This window comes from Canis aureus, chromosome 29, assembly GCF_053574225.1.
Source record: "Canis aureus isolate CA01 chromosome 29, VMU_Caureus_v.1.0, whole genome shotgun sequence".
Taxonomy (NCBI): Eukaryota; Metazoa; Chordata; class Mammalia; order Carnivora; family Canidae; genus Canis; species Canis aureus.
The window spans coordinates 9863048-9875821 of NC_135639.1; the positions used below are offsets into that span (position 1 = coordinate 9863048).

Sequence of the window (12774 nt, forward strand, 5' to 3'; positions counted from 1 at the left end):
TTTCTTCTCTCACTGCTATTGTTTTTGCAGGACAGAAAAATGCAACGCCCTGCAGACGTTCCCAGGTTGCTTCCTCTCCTGCAAAAGTTTCAGTTGCATAAAATTTCCCCGCGCACCCCCCTCCGCCGCCGCCCCCCACGGCCGTGCAGTGGCTCCGGGGGCAGGGCAGGGCAGGGCAGGGCAGGGAGGCAGGGAGGCAGGCATCCGTTTTTGGGGACTTGAACTAACACCAGGCAGCGCGACCGGCCGGCGGGGCCGTCGGTCCCCGTCCCCCGGGGAGAAGGGGCCGCGGCCGCACCTCTCGGGGCCGGGCTGCCGCGGTCTCGGGCGGCGCGCGGGCGTCGGGAGCCGCGCGGAGTCGGGGCTGCGGGGCGCGCGGCGCTGATTGGCCGAGCGGGCGCCGCCGTCCAGGAAACGGCTCGGGTTTCAGCGGGGGCGTGACCCGCGCGGAGGGGGCGGCGGCGGCGGCGGCGAGCGCGGCGAGAGCCGAGCGGGCGGGCGGCGGGTGCGCAGCGGGCAGCGGGGAGCGCGGCCGCCTCGGAGCTCGGGCGCCGCGGGGTGTGCGCGGCGGCTGCTCTGCGGGCCGGCGGGGCCGGGCGCCCCGAGGCCGCGGCTTCGCGGGCCGCTCGGAGCCTTCGCGAGTTGCAGCAAAGTTTGGCGGCGGAGGCGCGGCGGCGCGGGGGCGCGGAGCCTGCGTGCTTCTTCCTCGCGCTCCCGGACCCGAGGGCAGCCGGCGCCGTCATGCCCGCGCTCCTCCGCAGCCCGCGGTGCGCCTGAAGCCTCGGAGCCTGGGCGCGCGCAGGACCCGAGGAACGAACACTCCCCCCTTTTTCCCCCTTTTTTTGGAGTTTCCCCCGACTTCGTCGCTTGCTCCATCCCGACTCACGCCGGGCGCGGGGACAGACCGGCCGCCGAGGAGCGTTGCCATTCAAGGTAATCGCCGCGTCGGGAGCCCCGGGGAGCCCCGGGGAGCCTCGGGGAGCCTCGGAGCATCGGCCGCCGGGGAGGCAGGCGCCGCGGGAGCCCCGTCCCCGGAGCGGAGGGCGCGGGGGGCCGGCACGGTGCAGCCCGGTCCCTGCCCTCCCTCCTGGGCTGCGCGGGGGACGGGGGCGCAGGGAGCGTGCTGACGGCGGGCACGGCCAGGTCTGCCTCCCACGCATCACCCCCGTCCAGATGTTGACATCTGCCTGTGGCGCTGACACCCACCCCCCTCCCTGTCAAACTCCGGCCGGCGCGATCCCGCGACCCGGGGCGAGCTGGTGGTTCGGCCCCGCAGGTCCGGGGCCCCGGGGCGGGGGGCGCATCCTCGGGGTGCCTCATTCCGGGGTCCGCGCGCCCTGTCCCACCCGGGCCGGGCGGGGGCGGGGACCCGTCTCCACCCCCCCCCCCCACCCCGGAGGGAGCCGCTGCAGGGGGGGGCGGCGACCCCTCCGTAGGGCCGGCTGGGCACGGGGTGGGGGCACCCTTGGGGCAGGAGGCCGCTGGGGTTCCCGGGCTACAGGACCGGCGCCCCTCGCCGCCGCCGCGGCCGTCGGTGCTCCTGGCGGGAGCGCAGCGCGCCTGGGGCTAGGGGGCGAGCTGGACCGACTTTTTCCAGCTCAGCCGGCGGCAGCTCGCGGGGGTTGAAAGCGCAGGCGAGTTCGAACTTGCGCGCTCGTCCTTGCAGCGCCGGAGCCGCGCCGGGGAGCCAGGCCGGGCCCCGGGAGGCGCCGGTGGGGCTCGGGGGGTCCCGGCCGGGCGCGCCCCGCCGCCGCCGCCGCCGCCGCTCCCCTCCAAGCCGCGCTCTCGCCAAACCCTCCTGCGGGCCTGCCTTCCTCCGGCCCGATTCAATAAAACCTAGCCTTAAAAGCCAACCTGCTTTCACACTCGGGGCACCCATTATGTGTTTGGTGTGAAACGCTATCAACATTTAAAACCCCATTGTCCCCCTGGTCCCAAATCCCTGTAAATCTTCTACTGGCCGCAACTCATTTTCATCTGAAAAGCCTGTTTAGTTTGAATAGAAAAGCAATCAGGCGCCCCTCTCCCTCTCCCTCTCTCTCCCTCTCCCTCTCCCTGGAATGTCAATTAAAATGCAGATTTCTCTGAGCTCTTTAGCGCCCCAAGAAGGGGGAGAAAAACAGGATATTCCAGGCCAACAAATGAAAGAAATGCTACAATGGGAGCGGACCTGCTGGTGGTTAGGAGTTCCCCAAAGCTGCTGCAAGTTCTCACTGGCTTGCTGGCGTTAACCGAGGGGTGGGTTGTCGCCGGGGTCAGCCTGTATGTTGTGTTTTTTTGAGATTTCGGTATGTTGAGGACCCTCCTCTCCACCCCCTCTCGCCTCCGCCGCCCAGATTTGACCCCTTGATAGCTCCCTCCATTACTCAGCTCAAAAGACAAGGGGAGCAGTAGGGAGGCTTTGAGCTGGGAGATAGGTCTGCCCCCTGGGGGGGACCCCGGCATCCCAACCTTGCTTGGCACTGTTGACTTTCCTGATGTAAAATCTGCCGGGAACAAAGCGCCCAAGTGCTCAGCGCGGCTGAGCCAGCAGAGGCCAGATCACCGCTCAGTGGTAGAAGCTCAGTTGAAGCAGGCGCTGCGTCGGTTTGCCTTCTTGGAGCGTGGGGGCTTTGGGGATATTTTGGCTAATTGAGGAGCCCAGCACAAACCTGGCACGGGGACCACTTGGCCCCCCAGGCTCTCTTGCTTGTCACTTTGCCTGTCTTTGGGGGCAGGCTTGTGCCCAGGTGAAAACGGACCAGGGGAGCGGGTGGCCGTCAAGAGCCAGCCGTCCATCATAGGGAGGGTGACAGCTCCTCCCGGGGCCCAGGCTGAGAAGAGAGTTCCCTTTCAAGGGGAAAAATAAACACGCTGGGGCTTTCACTGAGGCTCAGACTCCAGGAAGGATTATGGTATTGAAGGCAGGAAGCCGAGATTGTGGCCGCCAGCAGCCTGCTGGGCCTGTGTTCCCAACACCGAGCCTCGGGACCTAATTATCCTGCCTAGGAGGTCCCTCCGTGCCTGTGTCCACTCCGGTGAGGAGTTGTGCAGACCTCTTGCCTTAGGCCTCTGCCTCCTAGAGGTTTGGGAAGGGGGCGGCCTGGGGCCTGGACCTGGTAGTGGCTAAAACTCAAGTTTCTGGTGCAAACTGATGGGCTGAATGAATGGGCTGAGATTTAGCTGATTTGGGTCACTGGCCAGCTTTCTCTGCCTGGAGCAGAGGAAGCCCCTCTGGGCTGGGACAGGTGGGTGATGAGGCCAGGGAAGCAGCCTGGGATGAAATCTACTAGGATTTAAGATTGTGCACAAAGTTGTGTCAGAGGCAGAATGTTCCCATGCATTCTGGAAATGCTTAGTAAATCAATGAGAGCGCTTGTGTACTCTCCTCCCACACGTATGTAGAAATAGATACGAGTTATCTTTTGAGGCTCTTAACTTCAAGAGGAAAGAAGATTTAGGGGAAAACAACATCCTTCAAGCAATCTGAAAATAAGAGGGTGTGCTCACATGCACATGCACACGCTTTCCTTGCTTTTCCTGTGAATCACACCGTTTCACATGTGCTCTCTTCTGAAGGCGAGGTGTTTTTTTTTTTTTTTTTTTTTCTCCTTTTCAGGAACTGGTTACAGCATTCTCTTTTCCCATTCTAATCCCTAGTCAAGGCTAACAGGAACAGTTTTTCTGATGTAGCTTCGGAGAGGCTCAGGCAATGATGAAATCTTACAGCAGGATTTGAAACATCAAGTTGGCATGCCAAAAGCCCGGGCTTTAGAGATTATTATATTAGAGGTCTCACCCTCAACACCCCCCCCACCTCTCCCACCCCTCCCACCCAGATCTTAAAATGTAGTTCACAGAATCTGTGATTCTTTTCAGCTTTTCTCAAGTTTGTGCATTTCGGTTCTGCACCTAGTAATTGCGGATAATGAACACATTTAAAGTTATTTGGAATCCTTAAGCTTGGACGATTCTCTTTGCTTTTGGGTCACATGGGTGAACAGACCAGCAAGTGGAGCAGCACCCCCTGTAACATCTACTCTGAGGTTTTAGCCAATTGGTGAGCGTTTTGAAAGTTGTCGGCCCAATCACGCACCACGACAGTAATTTACATATCACCATCCTCGCTAATAAACACCTGCGTCAGTCCTCAGAGTTCGCACCCGCTCCTCTCCTTTCGGTAACCCAGCCTGTATGGGCTGAAGACATTTTCGAGGCCCGGGCTGCCAGTAGTGACAGTGGAAGGGGATTCAGGCTCTGATCCTCTTTTGGGAATCCGCCGCCTTGAATGTATTTGCCGTCCCGCTCATTCTCCGTAAGTGGCTGCTTGGCGAACGATTGCAATACGTTTCCGCATTGGAAAATGAATCCTGACCAGTGTAAACTGGTGGGGCTTTTTGGTAGCCTTCCTGGGGTCCCTTTTATTTCGCCGGTCCCCTTTCTTGCTGGGTACTACGGTGCAGCCCCAGGAAGAAGTCTGCAAGCAGCCGCCTCCGCCGTCCCCATCCAGCTGTCTGAAACGGCCCACTTGGCCTAAGAGAGGTTAGCAGGGCCGGCTCTGCCAACCCGAGCCTTGGTCACTTGCCTTTGTAGTTGCCCTTGAAACTAAGGTCACGTTGCTTCTGCGTTCGGAGGGCTGTGGAGGTGACAGCGGATGGCAGAAGAGAGTGCACTTTGCCTAAGTGAAGTGGCCGCTCGGAGCCGCGTCCCGGGGCTACTCTTTCATCTCCGCTTCTGAAAAGTCTGCTTCCTGGAGATCAGCCCGACCCGGGGTGGGCCGGCCTGGTGGGAGCACCCGCGACCCCGAGGCACGCGTGCATTTGCCGCTGATGCAGAGGAACTGCTGGCGCATATCTATTTGAAGAGGCCCAGAAACTGTTTTAGCCCCTTGGGTTTCAATGAATTGGCCTCGGGGAGGAGGATTTCACTGACTCGCCGACTCTGTCTCCCCTAGAGGCTGCAGCGGCTGCGGCAGCACCTTGGCTCCGTAGCCCACCGCAGGCTGGAGGCGTTGCTGGCGGTCCATGCTCGCAGAGGAGGTGTGCAGATGGGAGTGACGTCCACATGGAGATACGGAAGAGGACGGGGGATTGGCACCGCCGCGGCCATGGTCAGCTGGGCCCGCTTCGTCTGCCTGGCCGCGGTCACCATGGCAACCTTGTCCCTGGCCCGGCCCTCCTTCAATTTAGTGGAGGACACCACGTTAGAGCCGGAAGGTAAGTTGCTTCGCCCCACCTTTCGGGGTGCCAAGTTTGTTTGGGGAGGTGTCTGCAGAAGTGGCACTTTAGGTCAAGGCCTGTTTGGGAATCAGCTGCCCTTGCATTGGAAGTGAGTCTCTGTAGAGCAAGGAGAGGGGGCTCTCTTCTCCCCTGCAAGTCCGAGATTGCTGCCTGCCTCCCCCCCCACCCCCAACCCCTAAGTCAGAGATTGTGAGAAAAGGTTCCTTGCTGTGACACTGCAGGCAAAACGGTAGAGTTTGGTGGTTTCTTGGTGTGTGCGTTTCTCTGCACTGGGTGAGGGAGGCAGCCGGCACTTCAGCTTTTTCCAGTGGCCCGGGAGAGCTGTGGGAGGGGAGCCTGCAGGTGAATGCCATCTAGAGCCTTCCTGCAGGAGCATTCTTAGTGGAGGGAGAGTCTTGCTTAGGATGTAAAGAATTGCTGTTTTCCTGCAAAAGGAGCCATGAAGGGAAATTGCCATCATCTGAAATGCTGACGTTTTATTTTCATTGTCTAAGGAGAAAAAAGAGGCTTCTGAAGTTCACAGAGATGCTTGACCTATTACTTTTTTTTTTTTAAGTCATTGTAATTCCCAATACCTAAGCAATACGTCACAGAAGCTGCAAATTCTGTTTTAGGTAAATTTGCAAGTGGAGGTGCATGGGCGTCTCCCACGTCTGTGAGAACTTCCAGATCGAAGAGGCCACACGCTGGTATTTCAGCTTTGGAAATTTTAATTGTAAAGGCAGAAAGCCAGTTGTGAACACTCAATGGGGCTGAATTACTCAGCTGGGCAGGTTTGGAACCTCCTTCCCGGGTCTTTGGGGGGAGACGATAGTAGCCAAGCCTCCACTTGGGGCGGCATTGAAATCTGTCATCAGCAGGGAATATTGGTAGCTGAGTTATTTTTCGAGTGGTAATCCGAGAATAAAACGGCAGATCCCAGCACTCATCGCCACTTAATGAACCTGTTTGCTGAGCGCCCACCTGGTGCTTGCTTAGCTTTGGGGGCCGCCGTGGGTCCTGAGTGGTCTGGGGTCAGCTCAGCTGTTCTGGCCAAGCACCCCGTGCCACAGGCCAGAGAAGGACAGAGAGCTGCTTGGGGACAACAGGGGAAGGAGGGCTGCGTTCCCCTTTAGATGAGAGCACTGAGAAGGGGGCTTCCAGTGAGACCCTGCACACAGGTTGTGAAAAGATAGGTTAGGGTAGCTGTTTTCCTAAAATAGCTGTGATTACCCAAAGCGGTCAAGCACCGGTGAGATTTGAGGCTGGGGGGCCCTGTGTCACGCAGAGGCTTGGCGGCTTTACCAGAACAGGTGCGGTGATGTCACAGATGTCTCCGGGAGGGGGAGTCTGGCGAGGGTTTCTGTCTGTGGCACTTACAGGCTCCAGCTACGGCGATAATGGGACAGCCACCTTGTGACATGCGCTGTGACTTGAACACGCATATGATTTGCAAAGGCGATGTTTTTAAAGGGCTTCATGTGAGAGAAAAGGGTCCTGGTTTCTGAAAGTCATGCCTGTACTTCTTTAATTTTGCTAATAATTAAAATAGATGTGCTTCCTAATTGCTGGTTTTCCCTTGAGTGCATGGCTCAGCACATAGCGAGGCAGCTGAGCCAGGATTTCCTACCGGGGGAGCCCAGGAATGGCCCAGGTTAGGAAGAAACTGTCATTTTTCATTTTTACCTTCAGGGCGGCATTATTGGGAGTTTATCTCAACAAAGTGCGAAAGGGTCCTGGAGGACTTTTTTTTATCGTCCTTAATTACTGAAGAAAGTCTAAAATCTTCAGGAAGAAAGAGGTGGGGCAGAGAGGGGAAGAAACTGTGCACAGTGATAAAGTCCCCCCAACGGTTCTTTGTGTGGAAAAAAATCATGACCAACAATGGGAGTATTGTTGAAAGCAGGTCTTCCCAACCGGGATCTGTGGATACTCTGGGGGGTTGTGGGGGAGGGGGGTTTGCGAATTCCCCCAAATTATAGGAAATAACTTTGCAAAAGTCATTTCGTGCATTTTTCTGGGTTCACAGCTTCTGTGAGGTTTGTGTCCAGGGTTGTGAGACGTTTTAAACGGAAGATGCGGACCTGCAGAGGGGTGGCTTCGGAAAAGCATGCGAACCCCTGTACCCATTTGCCTTTCTGTCATCCAATGGTTTGCTAAGATGACCATGAAGGTCTTCATTAATGTTAAATGTATATTAATGTCCTTGGGAGCTTTTCTGGTTCCTCACCTCAAAAGGTCACCAGGAGATTTCAGGGTCCCTGGTAGCAGACAGCAGTCAGCACTCGGCCTGGCATCTCCTGAGCACCCGGGACACCTTATCATCCTTGTTCCCGGTGACATGGGCACATGTGTCTGCTCTGTCCCGTGGGGGCCAGGTGTGCCAGTTGCTACAACATCAGGAAATGTGGAGGCTTTGGGGGACAGCTGAGAAGAAAGTTCTAACAGAGAAGGCCCTTGGTGTCTGCAGGCAGCTGTGTTTGCTTTCTGTAGGGTCTGTGCTGTCCTGGTCTGCTAGCACCATATTGGCAACCCATTTGACTTCTTCCATTGCAGGAGTTTTGCTTTGGTGTCAGTCTAATTCCAGATGAAAAAGGAGTTAAGTGGAAGCCGACCAACTGACTGGGACCGCTCCAGTTTAGGCCATGGTCCTGCCGAACTGGGGGGAAAGAGGGTGGGAGGGAGGATGGATGGATGAGTGTGTGTTAATCCCAGTGTGTCCTGTGTGGCCAGTATAACGATAGCTTTGGGTAACATAAATTCAGCCTTAAACTTCTACTGTGCCAGGCCCCATCTTGGAAGACTTTTTGGTTTGTTAATTTGGAGGCTCATATTAGATGATGTCTATTGGGCTGGACCAAAGGAAAATGTGTCCAGAGAAAAATGCGAGTAAGTTCCAGGAAGGAGCCTGGAGCCCTAATACTGGAGGATCCTTTTGGAGTCTTCTCGGCTTTGTACAATATTATCCTATATCATCCTATCATATCATCTATCACATACCATTTGTCTTCTGGACACTGTGAAGTGATAACAGTAGGGTTGGATCTACTCAACTGACTTGACAAGAAAATAATCTCCAGGAGATTTTAGTTAATATCCCAGATTAAAAAAGAATATTTTCAGTTGGTCATTCATTTGTTGGAGGGGAATGGCTGAAGGCTATAAACTCAGTTATTGACTCAAAGGGCGGGGTGGGGGGGCAGTCGTCAATGCCAAGTACTGTTCTGTTGATTAATATTCTAATTATTTAAAGAATAGTCAAGCTTGATTATCCTGGGGAGGAGGTGACTCTTTCAAGTTCTTTCTGACGTTGTCACCTACTCCGGTTAATTAAGTCCTTGTTGACATTAATGATATCTTTGTTTACACCAGCCCAGTAGGAGCTAAAATAAAAGGGCTTTTCCAACCCCAAACCCCTAATTACTTTCCCACCCTCCACAAAGTGTGATTCTGGAAAGCAACAACCTGGGAAGAAAGTAGTTTGCATTTTTTTCTTTTTTTAAACCAATTTTTTGGCCACCTTCTAAGAGGTGATGCTGTCCCGGCCCAATGCGAGTTGGTCCAAAGCTCAGTGGCAGAGTGGGTGAGCGAAGGATGCACACGGAGAACTTTCTAAGTCCGATTTTTCCAGCATGGCTTAGTCCTTTGTTAGAAGTCTTGTACATGCCGTAACATCAGCCATACGCATTTAATTGCAAGTTAAAAGAAAAAAAGGATATATCCGCATACCAAGAGTGAATGATTTAGAATAATCTTCTGTTTTGTATTATCTGCATCTTTGTTTCTCAGTACGAGTGTTAATATTTAAGAGTTGACTAGAACTTGAGAGTTAGTCGAGGAACGAGGACTGAGCTCTTGGTCAGCTAAACCAAATGCAGGCTTATGCAGTTACAGACACAGTGAAGTACACATTCTTTATTTGTGTATAAAGTATTTCACAATTCAGAGACAAAGAACTGTGCTTAATATTACTTCGAGAGCTATAATTGGGCAAGCTGAGAGAACTGGCGTTTGTGTACTTTCTATACTTGCTCTCTGATCTGAATTCAGTGTGTGTGTGTGTGTGTGTGTGTGTTCTGTTTATTTTAACCAATCAAAACAGTGAATACCTACTATGGGGACAAGCCCCCCCTTCATCCCCCCCACCAAGGAACCGTGAGTGGTTCTGTTCCAAGTCCTTGGGACCCAGCTGAGGGTGAGAATTCAGATAACCAGAGCCATCCAATAGGAGATGTTTCCAGTATCAGACTGAGTGAAGGATTAGTGGTTATGGAATACCTAGGCTCGCCTTTAGACAGGAAGAGTCTTGTTCAGTGTTCACATTCTGCATAAAATGTATCCAGTAGCCCTGCAGCCTGCAGTCTTCTTGTTTGGGTGTTGACTTACCCAGGGTAATTGTTAAAAGGCTACCATTCTTTCTCATCAGGGCCTGGCTTGATTTTCCATTTCTGTGGAAGCTGTCTGAATTTAGTCTTTCAAGGAGAACATGAGAAATTGGCTTTTGGGTGCCAGGTAGGAAGTACAGCCAGTGTGCTCATTGGATTCCGCTGTCCTGATTGGATTCTTAGCATGGTGACTTGCCTCGGTAGGCAAATCAGATTATTTTTGGCAAGTTTTTCAGGTGATCCCACAAACGATTCCCATCCGTTGGTTTTTACGTCGCTGTGCGGAAATACCCATGATTTTATTATTTGTTTTCTTTGAGGAGGAGGGATGACTTTAGCCTCAGGTTCTGTATTCTTTTTATCTATTTATCTATTTGCTTTATATCTTTTTATCTATTTGCTGTGTCCACTTAGATTTAGCCATGGCTCTGCTTTTCCAGCTTTAATGGCACAGAAATGCTTGATGTTGCACACCCTGCCACACCTTTGCCCCAGGTTCCTCGCTCTGATTTGCCCTTGTAGAGGGGTTTCTTTTAATTGACGGTGACCCTGTTCAAGCCTGTACATGGCTGAGCAGTGAACCTGATGTAGGGGCTGAACCTTTGGCCTCCACTAAAAAGGGGAGTTGGTCTGAGCAGCTACACTGCAGCGTCGTCATATCCAAGGTGAGCATTGTTGTATCCAAGATGAGCAAACGCCTAAGAACACAGCTTTGACATGTTAGAGGCTCTTGGACTTGAGATTTTTATCTTTATTTTATTATTTATTTTATTATTATTATTATTGTTTTAATGTAAGCTCTAGACCCAACATAGGCCTTGAACTCATGACCTTGAGATCAAGAGTCATGTGTTCTACACATTGAGCCAACTAAGGGTCCCGGATGTGAGATTTTAAAGCTATGTATAACTCATGTTCCATTTTGGGGAAAATGTTTATCTTCACACGAAGCCTTAAGGCTTTCTGGCAGCCGTGGAGTCTCCACAAATCGGCCACTTCCTTCTGCTTCCCCAGGTAGACCTGGAGTGACCCTGCTGGTTCAGCTGTGGCCTCCTTGAATTTGAGAATGTGTCAAGGGGAGGGAGGGTATGGAGCCTGAGGCCAGGCTCTTTAATGAAGTCTGGTTGAACAAGCTGTTGGCCACTTTACTATAATGATCCCATGTGTCTTGGAGGTGTCTCCTTCTGAAATTAACAAAGGTCACACTTTTCCCAAGTGTTTTTTTTTTTTTTTTCTTTTCCCCTTCCTTGCTCTGATCTGTGACTACTCTTTTCTAAAAGGCCAGGATAGAAAATCCAAAATGGTAGCCGGCTCAATGCTGTGTGATGCTTTTGGGCTTTCACTAGGCTTTATGAAAGTTATGTAACTTCAAGGTTTTACTATTTACATATTCATGCAAAAGGATATTTAATTATTGGGACAGACTGTGGTTGTGTCCTTGAAGTGTGTATGTTATGTAAAATAGGCATGCTTTAGGTTTTCCGTGATTTTGGTTCTGGGAAACTTTGCACCATGATGGAGTTGTAAGATGTTGGGTGTGAACCGTTGTCATTTATTCCACTTTGGAATACATAAGTAATTACGCCCCATTCTGGATTTTTGCCACTTCATGTGAATATTGAAAATCTCAGATTCTTTTTAGACTGAGTCAGGGAGCTAAGCTGTGACATATTCTTTCTTTTAACCCTTTGTCCAACTGAAGAATGGCGAATTCCAAGTCCTGTACGAATGGAATGCACATATTTGAAATTTCAGGTTCTAGTGAATATGTTTTATGAGGAGGTAAAAAAGCAGCCTATAAGGAAAGTTCTGATCTATTCAGGAATGAGGACAAGGGACATATTTGTATGATTTATGTATCACCTTTCTTAGAAAGAAAGAAACTCTGTTCTGACTCTGATACTGAGAAACTCTCCATGAATTGTCATATTTATATTCTAACAGAAGAAGTCCTTTTTTGTTCTATGTGGTCTCTTTTTACATATGGCTGTTTACCGTTCAGGTGTTCATACATGACCAGTTGTAATGCTTTAAGAATATGTAGACCCCATCAAGGCCAGCTTGGTGTGTTGGGTGGGGAGCGGGGTGGGCAGGGGCCATAGAATGAAAATAGGATCTTTGCTATTTTCAGTATCTTTACTGTGATAAGTCTTTGGTTTAAACTCTTTTGGAAAACTCAAACTTCAGATTCTTAGTTGACAGTTAACGGTGAGATTGCCCCATAGGAGTGTGCCTGCCTTTAAGGGCCACCTCTTTGTCTGTCAAGCCTCCTGGGTTTCCACCAAAACATGTTGCATTCCTAGCTGTGGGAGAGGTAGGTGCACAATTGATTATGGATCCTAAATGTTATGGATGTTTCAAATTTAAAATCATTCAGATCTTTAAAAGACCAAAAAGCCTCTATAAAATTAACTTAAAATTTTCAGCTGACATTGTTTCCCCCATAAAAATGAATGAAATAATTTTGAATAGCATGTATTGTGCTTTCTGGAGACAAGGAATTTGGCCTAGAGTTGGGTAACTCAGGCTTGAATCACTGCCTTATCTACTGATGCTGTGACCTTGGATCAGATAGATAATTTCTCTGAGCTTCCTTTTATCTAAAATGGTGCTGATAATGTCTATGTGAAGGCGAGATATGAAGATTAAATGCAAATAGACGTAGAATCCTTACTGTAGTTCCTGGCCTAGAAGAGGTGAGGTGCTTAGTAAATGCTACTTTTTTCTCTACCCATCCCCACTTTCTTGGCAATGTAAAAACCTGATACAGGATTAAAAAAAAAAAAAATTCAAATGTTTTATTTCTTAAAGTGGGAGGGAGAAGGCCAGAGGGAGAGGGAGAGAATCTTATGCAGGAGCCATGCCCAGTGTGGAGCCCAGTGATGTGGGGCTCCATCTCATGACTCTGAGATCATGACCTGAGCTGAGACCAAGAGTTGGACACTTAACCAGCTGAGCCCCCTAGGAGCCACTGATAGAGGATTTAAAACTAATATTTCAGGTATAGTTACCCTGCAACGTACAATGATAAATCTGATGAGAGACATTTACCTTAATTATGATCCAGGCCCTGCTTTATCCATCCCTTGTTATTATCTTGGGTCTTTGTGAGTCTGGACTTGAGAAATGTGATCTGATCACTTTGCTGAGGGCAGTCCAGATGGTTCAGGGTTGACCTATTTTTTTCCCCA

The 12774-nt window shown here is 51.4% G+C and overlaps 1 protein-coding gene across 22 annotated transcripts in view; it reads left to right on the forward strand.

Moving 5' to 3' along the window:
* The first annotated feature begins 711 nt into the window (after positions 1 to 711).
* The window catches only part of FGFR2 (fibroblast growth factor receptor 2), a 105367-nt gene continuing 93304 nt past the window's right edge, over positions 712 to 12774 (forward strand). For 5 of the 22 annotated variants that reach the window (XM_077877399.1, XM_077877403.1, XM_077877407.1 and 2 more), the window contains exons 1-2: positions 4152 to 4294; positions 4934 to 5195. In XM_077877399.1, coding sequence (XP_077733525.1) covers positions 4268 to 4294; positions 4934 to 5195 — 289 coding nt within the window. In that variant the 5' untranslated portion in view covers positions 4152 to 4267. Of the gene's footprint in view, positions 934 to 4146; positions 4295 to 4933; positions 5196 to 5833; positions 5909 to 12774 lie in introns of those variants that run through there. The other 17 variants (XM_077877389.1, XM_077877391.1, XM_077877392.1 and 14 more) reach the window with 11 other exon arrangements.